A 19,166-nucleotide genomic window follows, 5' to 3' on the forward strand; every position below is an offset into this window, starting at 1 on the left:
TCCTTTTTTTTTTTGAGATGGAGTCTCGCTCTTGTCATCCAGGCTGGAGTGCAATGGCGCAATCTCAACTCACTGCAACCTCCGCCTCCTGGGTTCAAGCGATTCTCCTGCCTCAGCCTCCCAAGTAGCTGGGATTACAGGCACCCGCCACCACACCTGGCTAAAGTTTTTGTATTTTTAGTAGAGATGGGGTTTCACCATGTTGGCCAGGCTGGTTTTGAACTCTTGTCCTCAAGTGATCCGCCTGCCTTAGCCTCCCAAAGTGCTGGGATTATAGGCGTGAGCCATCATGCATGGCCAAGATTTAATTTTCAAGCTTCCCTTGCAGCCAAGAGCGGGCCAATATGATACAAGCAAAAGTGGTGTGCACAATTGCTGGGCTGCATCTTTAAAGGAAGATGGTACTTTTCCTACTCCTGCTTTTTTTTCTCCTTCTTGGGTGTTAGAATGCAGATGTGATGGCTACTGCTGAAGCATCCATGTTACGAAGCAACATATTAGGTTGGTGCAAAAGTAACTGGGGTTTTTGTCATTAAACATAATGGCAAATTACTTTTATTTTTGCCATTACTTTTAATGGCATTAAATTTGCCATTACTTTTAATGGCAAAAACCACAATTACTTTTGCACCAACCTAAGAATAAAAGCAGCTTAGGTTCCTGACACTGACATGTGCCATACAAGCCTTGATCTACCTTCTTAGATTTTTACATGAGAGAAATAAGTTTATACCGTCACTACTATTTTGAGTTTTTTGTCACTTACAGCCAATCCTGCTCCTTTCTGATGTACATTTCCCTGCTGCTGCTGCACAGTCTTTGCCACTTCGACTAGACTGTATGCTTTTTGGGAATAGGTTCTGATATTGTACTTTGCAGCTCCAAAATACTTATGACTGACCTAGATTTCAATGAACTTACAACTGTATAATTCTGGATGGGTCATTCTTGTTAATATTAGTTGGGGGTGGAATATAATGGTTAATGAAGGCTCTCGGTTTTATTTTTTTAAATTTTAAAATTTTTTCTTTTTTTTCCCCCCAGTAATAATGGCTCTCAATTTTAAAAAGTCAAAAGATGATTCAGATTTTGTTGGAGTTACTGTTTTTCTCCTTTTTTTTTTTTTTTTTTTGAGATGGAGTCTTGCTCTGTTGCCCAGGCTGGAGTGCAGTGGCGTGATCTTGGCTCACTGCAAGCTCTGCCTCCCGGGTTCACGACATTCTCCTGCCTCAACCTCTCAAGTAGCTGGGACTACAGGCACCTGCCAACACGCCCGGCTAATTTATTTAAAAAATATTTTTAGTAGAGACAGGGTTTCACCGTGTTAGCTAGGATGGTCTCGCTCTCCTGACCTTGTGATCTGCCTGCCTTGGCTTCCCAAAATGCTGGGGATTACAGGCGTGAGCCACCGCGCCTGGCCTTTCTCCTTGTTTTTGTTGTAGTACTGGAAATCAATTCAGAAAACGGGGAAAGGATTTAAGAAAACAAGATATTATTAATGTACATAAAATAATACCTATTAGGCTATATTACTGGAGATTTTTTGGAATGAATGGTAAAGTTTCTAACTACTTTATCAATCATATAGGTATAAATTGTTAGAGAAAACTGCCTTTTCTCCAGCTTTCTGGTTTCCATGAAGAGAGCTTCTCTCTAAACATATTTCTGGTCTTTTATTATTATTATTCATTGTTATTATTTAGTTTCGGTTTTTTTTGGTAGAAATGGGGGGTCTCACTATGTGGTCCAGGATGGTCTCAAACTCTTGGGCTCAAGCAATCCTCCTGCCTTAGCCTTCCAAAGTGCTGGGATTATAGGAATAAGCCACTGCACCTGGCATTCCTGGCCTCTCTTACTTTATTTACCTTCCAGGAGGTGGTAGACATAACTGATTAATAAAATCTGAAAGAATTTATCTGGCTTAGCAACTTTCTCCTCTTGCGGGCAGGAACTATCCAAAAGAGTACATACTGCAATCCACCAGTGAAGATGGACAGGTTATCTTCATGTAGGCAGGCCAAACATTTCCCATCTCATTCTATTTACTTTTTTTTTGTTGTTTTTTTGAGCCAGAGTCTCACTCTGTCGCCCTGGCTGGAGTGCAGTGGTGCGATCTCGGATCACTGCAACCTCCACAACCCGGGTTCAAATGATTCTTCTGCCTCAGCCTCGTGAGTAGCTGGGACTACAGGCACACACCACCATACCTGGCTAATTTTTGTATTTTAGTAGAGAGGAGGTGTCACCATATTGGCAAGGCTGGTCTTGAACTCCTGACCTCGTGATCAGCCCACCTCAGACTCCCGAAGTGCTGGGATTATAGGCGTGAGCTACCGTGCCCAGCCTATTTATCCTTTTTTTAAAAAAACTGAGACAGAGTCTCACTCTGTTGCCCAGGCTGGAGTGCAGTGGCATGATCTTGACTCACTGCAACCTCCACCTCCCGAGTTCAAGCGATTCTCCTGCCTCAGCCTCCCAAGTAGCTGGAATTACAGGCGCATGCCATGATGCCCGGCTAATTTTTTGTATTTTTAGTAGAAACAAGGTTTCGCCATGTTGGCCAGGCTGGTCTCAAACTCCTGACCTCAAGTGATCCACCCGCCTCGGCCTCCCAAGGTGCTGGGATTAGAGGCCAGAGCCACCATGCCTAGCCTCATTCTATTTACCTTTGACTTACATAGTAAAGCGTTTGCTCACAATTATCTTAAACAAACTTAAGCCTAGTTTCCATCCCATCCATCCTGAATTTTGAATTAGTGCACCTTAACAGAAAAGTACTTTGTTAGTTTTCAGGTAGAGGGAAAAAAACAATGGTTTAACATCAACAATAAACCATTATGTCTCCTTTGACCATACGCTGGGAGTTAGGTTCTCTCTAATGTCTAAATCATATCTCATATCTCACCAGTAAATCATTGACAGTTCCCTGGTGACCTGACATAATTCATGACTCTCCCTAAACCTTCAACCTTTACACAAATAGTAACTGGGACAGGATGGCAAGTGCACCCTGCGCCTCAGGGATGTTCATACTGAAGATACTGAAACTCTCATCTATAGCAGACATGGTAACATCTATGTACTCCCACAAGGAAACTACATGTTTCTCTATCCCAAGAGGTAGATTTGCTTGTACTCGTTCTTTTGAATTATAAAACATTTTCTTTTTTTTTTTGAGATGGAGTTTTGCTCTGTCGCCCAGCCTGGAGTGCAATGGTGCGATCTCAGCTCACTGCAACCTCCGCCTCCTGGGTTCAAGTGATTCTCCTGCCTCAGCCTCCCAAGTTGCTGGGATTACAGGCACCTGCCACCACGTCCAGCTAAGTTTTTGTAGTTTTAGTAGAGACGGGGTTTCACCATGTTGGCCAGGCTGGTCTTCAACTCCTGACCTGAGGGGATCTGCCCACGTCGGCCTCCCAGAATGCTGGGATTACAGGCTTGAGCCACCGCACCCGGCCTATAAAACATTTTCTGCCCTGGCCAGGGAATAGAAGATGAGGGAAGGAAGACATAAACATTTTCTTTTTTTTCTTTTTTTAAGACAGAGTCTTGCTCTGTCACCCAAGCTGGAGTGCAGTACCTCACTGCAACCTCCGTCTCCTGGGTTCAACCATCTCGGCCCACTGCAACCTCTGCCTCCCAGGTTCAAGCAGTTCTTCTGCCTCAGCCTCCCAAGTAGCTGGGATCACAGGTGTCCACCACCACACCCAGCTAATTTTTCTCTGTATTTTTAGTGTAGATGGGGTTTCGCCATGTGGGCCAGGCTGGTCTTGAACTCCTGACCTCAGGTGATCCACCCGCCTTGGCCTCCCAGACTGCTGGGATTACAGGCGTCAGCCACTGTGCCTGGCTGACATAAACATTTTCTAAAGACCCACTTTGTGCAGGGCACCCAACCAAGTACTTTACACTTTTTTTTTTTGAGATGGAGCCTTGCTTTGTCTCCTAGACTGGAGTGTAGTGGCACGATCTCAGCTCACTGCAACCTCCACTACCCAAGTTCAAGCGATTCTTGTGTCTTAGATTCCTGAGTAGCTGGGATTACAGGCGCACACCACTATGCCTGGTTAACGGGGTTTCACCACGTTGACCAGGCTGGTTTCGAACTCCTAACCTCAAGTGATCCACCCACCTCAGCCTCCCAAAGTGTTGGGATTACAGGCATGGGCCACCACACCTGGCCTACTTTACAGATTCTAACTAAACCCTGTGAAGTAGATGAGAACGCTGTGATGAGGGAAGTTAAATTAACTGGCCAGGGTCCCTTAGAAAGTGGCAGTTCCAACATTTGAATCCAGCTTGATTCCAAAGCCCAAGCACATTCCGTCATATTACTCAGCTTTTCACAAACCCTGTTATCTGTTAGATCCCATGCTACAGTACCAATGACTTAGATCATTTTGGTATCTAAAGACTCAACTCAGCCTTGCGCCAAACTTCCAGATCTATTTTTATTCTTAGTGGTCTTTAAAACTACCTGGCTTTCTGTGGTAGGTTGCAAAAATGTTTTGAAGCTCTTCCTATCAAGAGGCAGTCTATTTCCCTACACTTTGACTCTGGGCTGATCATGTGACTTGCTTTGACCAGTAGCACTGTGGGAGTTCTCAGCCTGGGCCTCAAGATGAGGCCCTGCAGCTTCTGCTTTTGTAATTTTGTGTGTGTGTGTGTGTGAGATAGAGTTTCGCTCTTGTTGCCCAGGCCGGAGTGCAATTGCGCAATCTTGGCTCACTGCAACCTCCGCCTCCCGGGTTTAAGCGATTCTCCCTCAGCCTCCCGAGTAGCTGGGATTACAGGCACGCGCTGCCATGCCTGGCTAATTTTTGCATTTTTAGTACAGATGGGGTTTCACTATGTTGGCCAGGCTAGTCTCGAACTCCTGACCTTGTGATCCGCACGCCTCAGCCTGTGGATGAGTGCTGGGATTACAGGTGTGAGCCACTGCACCCGGTGAAAATCTGGCAACCTTTATAAGCAATGGACAAAAGGTATGTGCACTGGCAACTCCAGAGCTTATAAGACTCAGTCCTTGAGTTTCAACCACATTGTTTTTATTTATTTATTTTTATTTATTTATTTTTTTGAGACAGAGTCTCGCTCTGTTGCCCAGGCTGGAGTGCAGTGGCGCCATCTTGGCTCACTGCAACCTCTGCCTCCCAGGTTCAAGCAATTCTCCTGCCTCAGCCTCCCGAATAACTGGGATTACAGGCATGTGCCACCATACCTGTCTAATTTTTTTGTATTTTTAGTAGAAACAGGGTTTCACCATGTTGGTCAGGCTGGTCTCGAACTCCTGACCTTGTGATCTGTCTGCCTTGACCTCCCAAAGTGCTGGGATTACAGGTGTGAGCCACTGTACCTGGCCCGAATTTTTTTATTTTTATTTTTTTTGAGACAGAGTTTTGCTCTTATTGCCCAGGCTGGAGTGCAATGGCACAATCTTGGCTCACTGCACCCTCTGCCTCCCAGGTTCAAGCAATTCTCCTGCCTCAGCCTCCTGAGTAGCTGGGATTACAGGTGCCCACCATCACACCTGGCTAATTTTTGTATTTCTTAGTAGAGACGAGGTTTCACCATGTTGGCCAAGTTGGTCTTGAACTCCTGACCTCAAGTGATCCACCTGCCTCGGCCTCCCAAAGAGCTGTTATTACAGGCATGAGCCACTGCACCTGGCCCACATTGTTTTTAAAAGCAGTTCTAAGTCTTGAGAGACAGCTCAGGCCAAATCTAGAAGCAGTAATTTAAATATGTACAAAAGGCATTATGATCTTCTGTACTTTCTGAGCATGACTAAGTTTTAGCCAAAAAAAAAAAAAAAAAATGGAACCAGGCTGGGAGCATTAACTCACACCTGTAAGAGACTGCAGTGAATCATGATCATGCCACCGCGCTCCATGCTGGGCAATAGAGCCAGATTTGGCCTCAAAAAAAAAAAAAAAAAAAGGAACCAAGCCTCACATCTAACTGTCTAACTGTATGGTGCTTAAACATGGAATAATGATGAATTCCTGCTACTGCTAAGCAAATTTCTTGAATATAATTCTTGAACATCATAGTTCTTGAGAGAATGTTACTTCATGGACAAAATAAGCTATTATTTATAAAAGATCAGAATTAACTTGTTAAAATTAAGTTAGCTATCATGGAATTTTCCCCTTTACATCAAACATCAAAATGTTCTTCTTTCCTTTTTTTTTTTTTTCTTTTTGACCAAGGTGTCACTCTGTCATCCAGGCTGGAGTCCAGTGGCACGATCATGGTTCACTACAGTCTCTACCTCCTGGGCTCAACTGATTGCCTACCTCAGCCTTGTCACTAGCTGGAACTATAGGTGCATGCCACCATGCCCGGCTAATTTTTGTAGACTAGGTCTCACCATGTTGCCCAGACTGGTCTCGAACTCCTGGGCTCAAGCAATCCACCGGCTTTACGCCTTCCAAAGTGCTGGGATTACAGGCATGAGCCACTGTGACCAGCCTAAAATTATTTTTTTAAGGTAAACTTACCATCAGCTTTTCACACAAGTGTTTCAAGTTTAACAAAAGATACAACTCTACTTTAAATACAACTCAGAGTGTTCCATTACAATAATTATCAGCTAAAAAAAAAAAAAAGCTGAGGCACAAAAAAGCAGTACCTTTTATAATGACTCTAAGATTCTAGAGCTGAACTTGAAACTCAAAGTTGCTAATCACTTGCAAAAAATTAAATTGTACCTGGTGACTGAGCTTAATAATGGTTACTCAGAAAAGCTGTGGCATCAACAACTGGAGACTAGCCAAGTGCACCTGCAAACTCAGGTGGTCAGAAGAGGCAGAGATCACCTTTGATAAACAGGGACGACCTACAAGCTGATTCTGAATATTTTTTGCACTTGGGAGCTGAGCCAGGGCGACAAGATTAGTGAATCCAGGCCCCAGAATGTGGCATGACGGCCACTGTGTACTCTCTCAGGGGTTTGTAATTGCTGTTCTCCCTCCATAACACACTCTCCATAGGGGTGGGGATGGGCGGAAGGGCTCAGTCAATGCTCAGATGATTCTAATTTCATTCATTAATTCAGCCTAAATCTGCAGGGTGTCTACTATGCTAAGTGACATTTCTTGTGAGATGATTCAGTTATGCATCTTCCTGAAAAAAAAAAGAGGAAAAAAAGAATGCAGAGAAAAATAATAATTTAAGGGACTGCTTTTCTGTGCAAGAAGTACTAAGTATTTCTGAAACAAACATGTAGATATATTCGTACTTCATTTGGAATGGATCAAGTGAAAAAAAAAGAAATCTTTTACTGGTACCTGTATCCTAATTCTTCACTAAGATGGATCATATGAAGGATATATGACTCCTTGCTTGTTCCAGTGAGGCCAGGCAACAATAAGATAGTAGGTCTGGTGCTGGCATCCATATAACACGTACTGTTATCATTATCAAACCAGTCCAGTGAAATCTGTCCTCCATCTGCAGTTTTAATAAGTTCACTGAAAGGAATAATTCAGAAGACATTACTATTTACATGTTTTAAGTCATGTCTTAATTTTGTTTTAATTCTAAACACATGACATTATTTGGTCATCGAAAAATAACATTTTTCCAGCATTCACGAACACACACCCGTATCTCGATCTACATATCATTTTCTTTCATTAGAAGGATTTTATGAAGATTAGTACCATCAAGTATTTCCAGCAACCTCCGTACAAGGTCGTATATAAAAATGAACTGCTAATTATTAAGATAAATGAATACTTACTCATTACTCTAAAACACCCAGCATTTAACCCTTGTTTGATTGAGGTCACTCAACTAATGCGACAGGGAAGTCTGAGTAAGTAAAATGCTGATCTAATCTCTGACCACTGCTCTAGCTCTTTGGACTCAATAATGCAGTCTCCTTGTATAGTATACTTCAAGATTTTCTTCTGAAATAATTTAAATTATTTCTCACATAGTATTCATGAACTTACAGAATTTTCCCAAACAGTGCAAGTTCCAGGCAACAAAATAAACTCCAGAAGGATAGATGACTAAGGGAAATTAATAACAGGCACCATTTAAATCTGGTTCCTGATAAATCCTGGACCGTATCTTTAACACATCAAGAGCTATTTTCATCAAGATCCCATTTGCCTGTCAATAGGAAGTCATTTTACACCAATAGATCGCCCAAAACCCAAATTAAGTGGCATCCTTCTCACCCCACCCCCACCCCCAGTATCTGCTACATATCAATGAATGAATGCAGATCATCAAAAGATCTGGGTCTTTCTGACAGATGTATGACAAACCGCGAGACAGTAATCCCCAAACACTTCTCTCATCCTAAAAATAAACCATTTACATCAGGTTGGCGGTTAGGGCGGGGGCCAGGAGGCAAATACCTGCAGCTGGGGTATTTTCCTGCAGCTGGGGGTGGAGCCGGGGACATACCTTCCATTTTCATCCCTCTTTCTGTCCTATATACTTCCTAAAGCAGAGATTCTATTAACCAAGAACTGGGAATAAGCAAGCAAGCAAACAAACAACCTGTGATTTTGCAGAAATGACTGAAAACGGAAATTCACTTACTTCCTGTACAGCACCGGGGGCTTCGAAGTGATGAAAGGTCTAAGCAGGGTCTGTCCTCGACCCTCCCAGCACCAGACCGTCGGGTAGTACGTTTCTGTAACCACGGGACAGTGGTCTTGAAGGAAGCGGCTGAAACTCTCACCCCCCGTCACTAACTGGGGTTTCTGAAGGGAAAAGCAGTATCAGAGAAGGGCCCAGAGCAAAGTTTCTGCCAACCGTAAACCAGAAACCGGCAAAGACTTGTCGCTCGCGCGCGCGCTCCCTCCGATTACAACTCTTTCTGGAGGGCTGACGCAAAAAATTCAGTCACAGAGGACTGAAAACGGGGGTTTCGCCAATGCCCTGAGGGGAAGGCGAGAATCGCGATAAGGGAGTTTGTTTGTTTTTAACTCCGCCTCCCGGGTTCAGGGGATTCTCCTGCCTCAGCCTCCCGAGTAGCTGGGATTGCAGGCGTCCGCCACCACGCCCGGCTAATTTTTTGTAATTGTAACGGGGTTTCACCATTTAGGTCAGGCTGGTCTCGAACTCTTGACCTCAGGTGATCCACCCGCCTCGGGCTCCCAAAGTGCTGAGATTACAGGCGTGAGCCACCGTGCCCTGCCCGGAGTCATTTTCAAAAGCGCCACGGCGTTCCCGAGTGCGCCGCCGGCTTCGCGATCGGTGACTGGGCAGCGCCGCAGCGCAGAGGTCAGCCGGGTTCAGGCTGCGCTCCGAGGACCACCCGGCCGGGACCCCCAGGGGGCGGGCGAACGGGCGGGGGCTGTTGGCTTTCCCGCGCGCGCTGGGGGCGGCCGCTCGGGAGCAGCTCGCCGCCTATCCCCGGGGCTGCCGACCGCCCCTGACCGCGCAGCCTCGCGCCGCGCCTGCTACCCTCGCTCCTGGTCCAGCAGCCCGCGGCCCTGCGCCACCCCCGGCTCACCTTGGCAATGCTGCTCAGGTAGTAGAAGGCATAAGCGACGCTGAAGCCCAGGATAAGGGATAAGCCCACCCCCGAGCCGAAGAACCCCACCCGGACTTGGTGTTCCAGGTAGAGGGAGAGCTCCCGGGACAACATCCGCAGGTCCATGGCCAGGCGCTGCATGGCCCCCGAGCGCGGCGCGCGGGTCCTGCGGTGGGAGGAGAGCCGGCTGGCGAGCGGGCGAGAGCGGACGCGGCGCCGCTGCCTACCCCCGACCACAGTGTCTCCTGCCCGGCGGAGCGCGGCTTCCGACAACGGGCGGGGCGGAGCGGCCCAGGGAGGCGTAGCCCGAGGCTCCAACGCCGCCCGCTCCGCCCCGGCTTCCTGGAGCCGCCCCCACTGCCAGCCACTCAGGAACCTTCCAGAAGCGCGGTTCCAAGACCGGCCACCGGGAGGGCGGGCGGACTGGGTTCTCCCAGCTAGGTCGCGGTGGGCGATGGGGATCCCCAAGGGTGGGCCGAGAGCTGACGGATCGGCAGCGCTGGTTAAGGCCCCGCACCTGCAGCCCCAGTGACCTTGAACGATTCCGCTCTGCGGCGGCTGTCCCTAAACTAGCGGTTTAGGGTGTCAGGTAAGTGTGCCCTGCATTCAAAGATTTGGGGAGTTAATGCCAAAGATATGTTAGCAGGTAAGAATCCCACATCCTCTAGACGTTTGCGTTGGTCCTCAAGACTATGGAAAGAGAAAAAATATTCTATGAGCATTCAACAGTGAGGACATCATACTCGACTCTGAATCACTCTGTGAATCTTTTTAGTTGCTAAGTGTCACTTAAATGAGAAGTGGTCTCTGAAAATAAATGAAAAGGTCAAGAATAGCAACCGGGATTCAATTGTTAAAAGCCTATTTGTGGTTCATTAATGCTTTGAATTTAGAGACTTACGGAAATTCACACCGATTACCTAACGTACAGACAAGAAACCATTTATGAAGTAGGGTCTCCTAGGCTTATTTATGGCAATATGATAAATCAGGATACTTATGGGTATCTGAAATGGTTAGAAGATTTAATAGCCTATGCCTGCTCTTATGAACTCCTTCCTCAGAGAGGTAGGAAGAATGGCAAGACTTAAACAGACGAAAGAAGGGAAAGTGCTGTCTAGATTATGAAAAATGCCACAGGATTGTAAATTAATGATGTAATTTAGATGGGGACATGAGATGGGCCAGAAGTGAGCAATTTATTTGGCTCCGATTTGGTCATTGCAACTTGGTGGTTGGCTGCAGCACCAAAAATAATTCAATTACCTTTACTGAGCCTGTTTTTTTCTTGTTTTAATAATCTGTAGTGTAACAATTTCTATTTTATAGAGTTCCCGAGAGGACAAAATAGTGTATATACTGGACTCCCCGTGAGCAGAAGTAATTTTCACGCTCTGGCTCTCACACCTGAGCACACATAGCAAACGTGAATGCATATGCTGGTTGCCATACTTGAAACTTCATAGCATTCTTCATAACCCCTGCACTAGCCTTCTGCACTACCTACCAATAAATGCATGCGTATTTCAGTTTAAGTTTGTTCTGTTTTGTTTTTTGAGACAGAGTTTTGCTCTTGTTGCCCAGGCTGGAGTGCAATGGCGAGATCTCGGGTCACTGCAACCTCCACCTCCCGGGTTCACGCGATTCTCCTGCCTCAGCCTCCCGAGTACCTGGGATTACAGGCATGCACCACCACACCCAGCTAATCTTGTATTTTCAGTAGAGACAGGGTTTCACCATGTTGACCAGGCTGGTCTGGAACTCCTGATCCACCTGCCTCGGCCTCCCAAAGTGCTGGTGAGAGGTGACAACGTGCTAGCAGCCCTCGCTCGCTCTCGGCATCTCCTCAGGCCAGGGCATCCACTCTGGCCGCGTTTGAGGAGCCCTTCAGCCCGCCGCTGCACTGTGGGAGCCCCTCTCTGGGCTGGCTGAGGCCGGAGCCAGCTCCCTCTGCTTGCAGGGAGGTGTGGAGAGAGAGGCGTGGGCGGGAACCGGGGCTGCTGTGCCCCGCGATCGTGGGCCAGCGGGAGTTCCGGGTGGGTGTGGGCTCGGCGGGCCCTGCACTCTGAGCGCTGGCTGGCACCGCCGGCCCTGGCCAGTGGGGGGCTTAGCACCCAGACCAGCAGCTGTGGAGGGTGCCCCGGGTCCACCAGCAGTGCCAGCCCGCCAGCACTGCACTGGAATTCTTGCTGGGCCTCAGCTGCCTCCCCACGGGGCAGGGCTCGGGACCTGCAGCCCGCCATGCCTGAGCCGCACCCCCCCGCCCCACTGTGGGCTCCTGCGGGGCGAGCCTCCCCCACGAGCGCTGCCCCCTGCTCTGCCAAGCCGGGTTCCATCCACCGCCCAAGGGCTGAGGAGTGTGGGGCTGACGGGGCAGTACTGGTGGGCAGCTGCGGCTCCCCTGTGGGATCCACTAGGTGAAGCCAGCTGGGCTCCTGAGTCTAGTGGGGACTTGGAGAACCTTTATGTCTAGCTAAGGGATTGTAAATACACCAATCAGCACTCAGTGTCTAGCTCAAGGTTTGTAAATGCACCAATCAGCACTCTGTATCTAACTAATCTGGTGGGGACTTGGAGAATCTTTATGTCTAGCTAAGGGATTGTAAATACACCAGTCAGCACTCTGTGTCTAGCTCAAGGTTTGTAAACACACCAATCAGCACCCTGTGTCTAGCTCAAGGTTTGTAAATGCACCAATCAGTGCTCTATGCGGACTTGGAGAAATTTTGTGTCTAGCTCAGAAATTGTAAATGTACCAATCACCACCCTGTCAAAACGGACCAATCAGCTCTCTGTAAAACAGACCAGTCAGCTCTCTGTAAAATGGGCCAATCAGCAGGATGTGGGTGGGGCCCGATAAGGGAATAAAAGCAGGCTGCCCGAGCCAGCAGAGGCAACCCACTGGGGTCGCCTTCCACGTTGTGGAAGCTTTGTTCTTTTGCTCTTTGTAGTAAATCTTGCTACTGTTCACTCTTTGGGTCAGCACTGTCTTTATGAGCTGTAACACTTACTGTGAAGGTCTGCAGCTTCCCTCCTGAGCCAGGGAGACCGCGAACCCACCAGAAGGAAGAAACTCCAAACACATCCGAACATCAGAAGGAACCAACTCCGGACGCGCCACTTTTAAGGACTGTAACACTCACTGCGAAGGTGCGCGGCTTCATTCTTGAAGTCAGTGAGACCAAGAACCCACTAATTCTGGACACACTAGGATTACAGGCATGAGCCACTGTGCCTGGCCCAGTTTAAGTTTAAAGTGAAAGTATTATCAAATAAAATGTTTGTCTGAGCTTGGGCATTGTAACAAAATACCATAGCCTAGGTGACTTAAACATACATTTATTTCTCACTGTTCTAGAGGCTGGAAGTTTGAGATCAGGGTACCGATGTGGTTGGGTTTTGGTGAGGGCCCTCTTTTGCCTTGCAGATGGCTTCTCAGGAAGCTCTGATGTCTCTTCCTCTTCTTTTAGAGGCACCAATTCCATCATAGGGACCCTGTCCTCATTATCTCGCCTAAACCTAACTACATCCCAAAGGCCATGCCTCCTGATACCATCACCTTGAGGGGCTACGGCTCCAACATATGAAGGTGGAGGCGGGGGATACAAACATTGATGCCTATAATATTTTATGACCATCATAGTGTGTAGAAAATGTACTGACCTAGGAGTAAAAAACAGCTCTGAACTTATCCACCAAACTTAACTTAGGCAAATCATTTACTCTTTGGGGGCCTCAGTTCCTTGTCTGTAAAATGAGATGATTGAGATGGAGGTTGTCCAAGTTTATTTCCTGTTAGAAAAACATTCTCCATCTTTCTTTAGAACTACTATTTTGGCTGGGCGTAGTGGCTCACGCCTGTAATCCCAGCACTTTGGGAGGCCAATGCAGTTGAATCACTTGAGGTCAGGAGTTCGAGACCAGCTTGACCAACATGGTGAAACCTCATCTCTACTAAAAATACAAGAAAATTAGCTGGGCATGGTGGTGGGTGCTTGTAATCCCAGCTACTCAGGAGGCCAAGACTGGAGAATTGCTTGAACCCGGGAAGGCGGAGGTTCCAGTGAGCCAAGAGCATGCCACTGCACTCCAGCCTGGGCGACAGAGGGAAACTGTCTCAAAAAACCCAAAAAACCAAGTAACTATTATTCCCAATTTATACATGAGGAAATGAGAGCTCAGAAAGTTTAATTCATTCATTCAATCAGTGTCTTCTTGGGTGATTACAGGGCACTGAGGATCCAATCATAATAATACTTAGAGTCTAGTGTGGCAACAGAGGATTAAGCAGTTACATTACAAAAAATGTGGTGTCTGGGGATGGTTCCAGATGCAGCACGTACACAGAGTTCTTAGTAGCAAACAGCAAAAGTCAATTTGGGCTTACCATATGCAGAAAGGAAATTTATGACAATGGTATTTGATAGCTGATGAAACTCCAGAAGGGCCAGAAAACAAGGCTTAGAAGTTGGGAACAATGCCTTTAAAAGTCATGGCGAGGCCGGGCGCGGTGGCTCACGTCTGTAATCCCAGCACTTTGGGAGGCCGAGGCGGGCGGATCACGAGGTCAGGAGATCGAGACAATCCTGGCTAACACGGTGAAACCCCGTCTCTGCTAAAAATACAAAAAAAATTAGCTGGGCGCGGTGGCGGGTGCCTGTGGTCTCAGCTACTCAGGAGGCTGAGGCAGGAGAATGGCCTGAACCCAGGAGGTGGAGCTTGCAATGAGCCCAGATAACGCCACTGCACTACGGCCTGGGCGAAAGAGCGAGACTCTGTCTAAAAAAAAAAAAAAAAAAAAAAAAAGTCGTGGTGCTGGTCCTGTGATGACAATACTCCTGCTCTCTCTCGGCTACACTGCATGGTTTTTGGCATCCAGACCAGCTACGCTGGGCACAAGGCTGTGTTCTAAATCCCTGACACTGTTGCCTCTGGAAACAGGGTGTTACCACTTCTGCCCCCTCACTACAATGGATTATCCCTGCTTCTTAATTTCACTGTATCCTTATTTATTCAAAGTCTGTTGTGAATGGAACTGACTGGTGCAGTCTAGGTTGTATCTCACCTTCCTCCCAGCTGTGGAGGTAGGAAAACAAATATCTGGCATTTTCAGTGTCTGTGGGGGGACATGCATGCTGCTTCATTTGTTGAAAAGTCCCCAAACACAGATGAAGGTTCAGATGCTGGGCAGTCAAAAAGAATGCAAATGTTTACCTCAAGCATGTAATGGAGCAACTTAGCCACATCCAACAGCCTAGGGAAGATCAGAAAAGACTTCCTGACAGAGATGTGAGCAAAGACCTAGATAAGAAGAGATGAAGGTGAAGAGTTTGTATAGGACGATTGAACTGCATGTGCAAGGGTCTGAAGATAGAAGCAAATATCAAGTGAAATAAGTTTCCATAGCAAATGAGTGGGGTTTGAACCAAAGACTGGGTGGTTCCAAAACCTGTTTTGGGAATTACAATGCTACATTACAAAATATTACCTTTGTGATGAAGAAACAAAGAAAATGAAATCATTGCTTCAAAAATTTTTAAGACACTTGCTTAGAATATGCTTATGTTTTTAATTTTTGTAAACTAATGAAATTCTCTTTTTTTTTTTTTTGAGATGGAATCTCTCTCTGTCGCCCAGGCTGGAGTGCAGTGGTGTGGTCTTCGCACACTGCAACCTCCGCCTTAGCCTCCCGAGTTAACTGGGTTTACAGGCATGCACCATCACGCCCAGCTAATTTTTGTATTTTTTGTAGAGACGGTTTCACCATATTGGCCAGGCTGGTCTAGAAATCCTGACCTCAAGTGATCCGCCCGCCTGAGCCTTCCAGAGTTCTGGGATTACAGGCGTGAGCCACTGCACCTGGCCTTGAAATACTTTATTGGATAAATACAATACTAAACAAAATTCATTCAAATACTTTCCCCAAAAAATCAATTTTTGCCAGGTGCAGTAGCTCACACCTCTGATTCCAGCACTTTGGGAGGCCAAGTTGGGAGGATTGCTTTAGTCCAGGAGTTTGAGACCAGCCTGGGCAATATACTGAGACCTTATTTCTACAAAAAATTTAAAAATTAGCCAGGTGTGGTAGTGCATGCCTGTAGTCCCAGCTACTTGGGAGGCTAAGGTGGGAGGATCGTTTGAGCCCAGGAGTTCAAGACTGCAGTGAGGGATATTCACACCACTACACTCCAGCCTGGGTGACAGAGTGAGACCTTGTCTCAAATATATAAGGCCTTTCTATTCAGGCCAATGACAAACACAAAAAAGATAGATATGCTAGATATGCTAGTTTAACATAATTGACCGATTTTTTTTTTTTTTTTTTTTTTTTTTGAGACGGAGTCTCTGTCGCCAGGCTGGAGTGCAGTGGCGCGATCTTGGCTCACTGCAACCTCTGGCTACCTGGTTTGAGCGATTCTCCTGCCTCAGCCTCCCAAATAGCTGGGATTACAGGCATGTGCCACCATACCCAGATAATTTTTTTATTTTTAGTAGAGACAGGGTTTCACCATGTTGGCCAGGCTGGTCTTGAACTCCTGACCTCAGGTGATCCACCTGCCTCGGCCTCCCAAAGTGCTGGGATTACGGCGTGAGCCACTGAACTTGGCCTAATTGGCTGATTTTATACAGCACTTACATCTTTTAGTCCACAAGTATATTATTAAATGATAGAGAATACCTAATACTACCATTTCTACAGAACTAGGAAATAAATTTCTAAGAAAGAAAGATTTTCCAGACCCCACATTTTATTTTTATTTTTTGAAATGGAGTCTCACTCTGTCACAAAAGCTGGAGTGCAGTAGTGCAATCTTGGCTCACTGCAACCTTTGTCTCCTGGGTTCAAGCAATTCTCCTGTCTCAGTCTCCTGAGTAGTTGGGATTACAGGTGCCTGCCACTACGCCTGGCTAATCTTTTTGTATTTTTAGTAGAGATGAGTTTCACCATATTGGCCAGGCTGGTCTTGAACTCCTGACCTCAAATCATGCGCCCACCTCGACCTCCCAAAGTGCTGGGATTACAGACATGAGCCACTGCGCCCAGCCAGACCCTATCTTTTATATCCACCCCAGCAATCTAACTCTAAAGAGGATAAAGCCAATGACTTTCCTCACAAGAGCTCACGACTTGTGTCACTTTGGTATCATAATCTTTCTTTCTTTCTTTTTATTTTTTTGACAAGGTTTTGCTCTGTCACTCAGGCTGGCATGCCATGGTGTGATTACGGCTTACTGCAGCCTCGACCTCCCAGGCTCAAGTCATCCTCCTGCCTCAGCCTCCCAAGTAGCTGGGACCACAGGCCCATGCCACCATGTCTGGCTAAGTTTTTTCTTTTTTATAGAGATGGGGTCTCTCTGTGTTGCCCAGGCTGGTCTCGAACTCCTGGGCTCAAGCAGTCCTCCTGCCTTGCCCTCCCAAAGTGCTGGGATTACACGTGTGAGCCACTGCGCCTGGCCTCACCCTAGTCTTTATAATCCAATGCTGTTACGTTTATTCTTCTGTGTACTCTGCTAGCATTATCACAAAAACCAAGATATGGTCCTAGTTTCTGCGATTTTAGCACAGTGCTTATACAGGAAGTTGTTTATTTTTAAAAATCCTGATCAAGTCTGTACCTGAAACAACAGACCTAAAGCAGCACAGTTGACCTTTATAGGTTGGTATAAAATGCTCATGAAGCTCTTTGTCATTTTTTTTCTAATTCTATTTGTATTTCAAAGGAGAAATCAGAATTGCACAGAGAATGTGTGGTAGGCAGACCCTAAGGAGACCCCCAGTGATCTCTGCCTCCTGGTGCCCTTCTCCTGGAGTGTGTATAGGACCTGTGATTCATTTCCAATTAATACGATAGAGATAGCAAAGGTAGTGGGATGTCAACACTCCTGTGATTATACTATGTTATATAAGACTCCTTAGCAGACTGGAGCTAGACTGTCCTTTCAGCCTTGAGGAAGCAGCCATGTGAACTGCCCCAGAGAAAGCCACATAGCAGCGAACTGTAGGCAGCCTCTGGGATCTATGGGTGGCCTCCATCAGACAACTGCAAAAAACACTGGTGACCTGAGTCCTGCAACTGCAAGGAAATGAATTCTGCCAACAACCTGAATGAGTGTGGAAGGAGATTCTTTCCCAGTCAAATCTCCAGATGAAAATACAGCATGGTCAACGTTTTAACTTCAGCCTTGTGAGCCCCTGATCAGAGGACCCAGTTAAGTTGTACCTGGACCTGTGACCCATGGGAACTGCTAGATAAGAAATGTGTTGTTTGAAGCTGCTAAGTTGGTGGTAATTTGTTGTGCAGCAATAGAAACCTAATAGAGAATATAAAGGTCCTACAAAATCATTTAAAGATTAATAAATATTAATGGCTCATTTTTTTGCCCACCAATGTATCTATTATAGGAATATTTTATATTTATTATTATTATTTTTTGAGATAGGGTCTTGCTCTGTCACCCAGACTGGGGTGCAATGGTCTGAACACCTCTTACTGCAGCCTTGAATCAGTCTTGGGGTCAAGCAATCCTCCCCACTCAGCCTCCTGAGTAGCTGGGACTACAGGTGTGCATTACCATGCCCAGCTTATTTTTTTGTTTTTGTTTTTGTTTTCATAGAGACAGGGTCTCACTATGTTGCCCTGACTGGTCTTGAACTCCTGGCCTTAAACAATCCCCCCATCTCAGACTCCCAAAGTGCTGGGATTACAACCCTGAGCCACCAAGCCCATCTGGAATATGTTTAATAAATTAAAGATCTCTGGGCCAGGCGCGGTGGCTCACGCCTGTAATCCCAGCACTTTGGGAGGCCGAGACAGGTGGATCATGAGGTCAGGCATTCAAGACCAGCCTTGCCAAGATGCCAAAACCCCGTCTCTACTAAAAATACAAAAAAAATTAGCCAGGCATGGTGGCACGCGCCTGTAATCCCAGCTACTCGGGAGGATGAGGCAGGAGAATTGCTTGAACCCAGGTGGCAGAGGTTGCAGTGAGCTGAGATTGCACCACTGCACTCCAGCCCGGGCGACAGAGCAAGACTCTGTCTCAAAAAAAAAAAAAAAAAAAAAAAAAAGCTTAATTAAGACAAGTTCTCATTATGTTGAACTCCTGAGCTCAAGTAATCCTGCCACCTTGGCCTCCCAAAATGCTAGGAGTACAGGCATGAGTTACCATGCCTGCACCCCTCTCCTTTTTTTTTTTTTGTATTTTTAGTAGAGGTGGGGGTTTCACCATGTTGGCCAGGCTGGTCTTGAACTCCTGACCTCAAGTGATCCACCCTCCTCGGCCTCCCAAAGTGCTGGGATGACAGGTGTGAGCCACCACACCTGGCCCCATTTTCCATTTTTTAAATTACACAGGAAATTAATTAAGTCACATTCCTTACAGGATGAAATTTGGAGAAAATTTTTAATAGGAGCACAAACAGCTATAATGCAGGCTTGTTTGCAGCTGTGGCCTTGCCCAGTGTAACAAGATGTTAAGTAGTGCTTTCCCTCCTTCTCTGGAATTGGTGAATGCAGTTCATATCCGTGCACAGAGGAGTCAAGTACCAAAATCTGTGGATCTACACAGATCTCCAGGGTTTAGTAAGAAATGTCTGAGCTGGCCAAATCGCCCAAAGCCATCACTCTAGGTGCCTCCTCCTCCTCCCTGCCTACGTAACAGA

At 46.5% G+C, this 19,166-nt stretch overlaps 1 protein-coding gene and 1 non-coding gene across 3 annotated transcripts in view; both read right to left on the reverse strand.

The window, feature by feature from the left end:
* Positions 1-9,838, reverse strand: part of ABHD3 (abhydrolase domain containing 3, phospholipase) — a 74,131-nt gene extending 64,293 nt beyond the window's left edge. The window contains exons 1-3 of one of the 2 annotated variants that reach the window (XM_034943474.3): positions 9,482-9,838; positions 8,563-8,726; positions 7,293-7,475 (exon numbers count right to left, since the gene is read on the reverse strand). In XM_034943474.3, coding sequence (XP_034799365.1) covers positions 7,293-7,475; positions 8,563-8,726; positions 9,482-9,643 — 509 coding nt within the window. In that variant the 5' untranslated portion in view covers positions 9,644-9,838. The remainder of the gene's footprint in view (positions 1-7,292; positions 7,476-8,562; positions 8,727-9,481) is intronic. The other variant, XM_008968598.6, reaches the window with a different exon arrangement.
* Positions 9,839-16,916: 7,078 nt separating this feature from the next.
* On the reverse strand, positions 16,917-17,086 carry LOC112437826 (small nucleolar RNA SNORA81). The gene has a single exon (XR_003026333.1). It is a non-coding gene; the product is annotated as a small nucleolar RNA SNORA81 (small nucleolar RNA).
* Positions 17,087-19,166: the final 2,080 nt, after the last annotated feature.

This window comes from Pan paniscus, chromosome 17, assembly GCF_029289425.2.
Source record: "Pan paniscus chromosome 17, NHGRI_mPanPan1-v2.0_pri, whole genome shotgun sequence".
Classification (NCBI taxonomy): domain Eukaryota; kingdom Metazoa; phylum Chordata; class Mammalia; order Primates; family Hominidae; genus Pan; species Pan paniscus.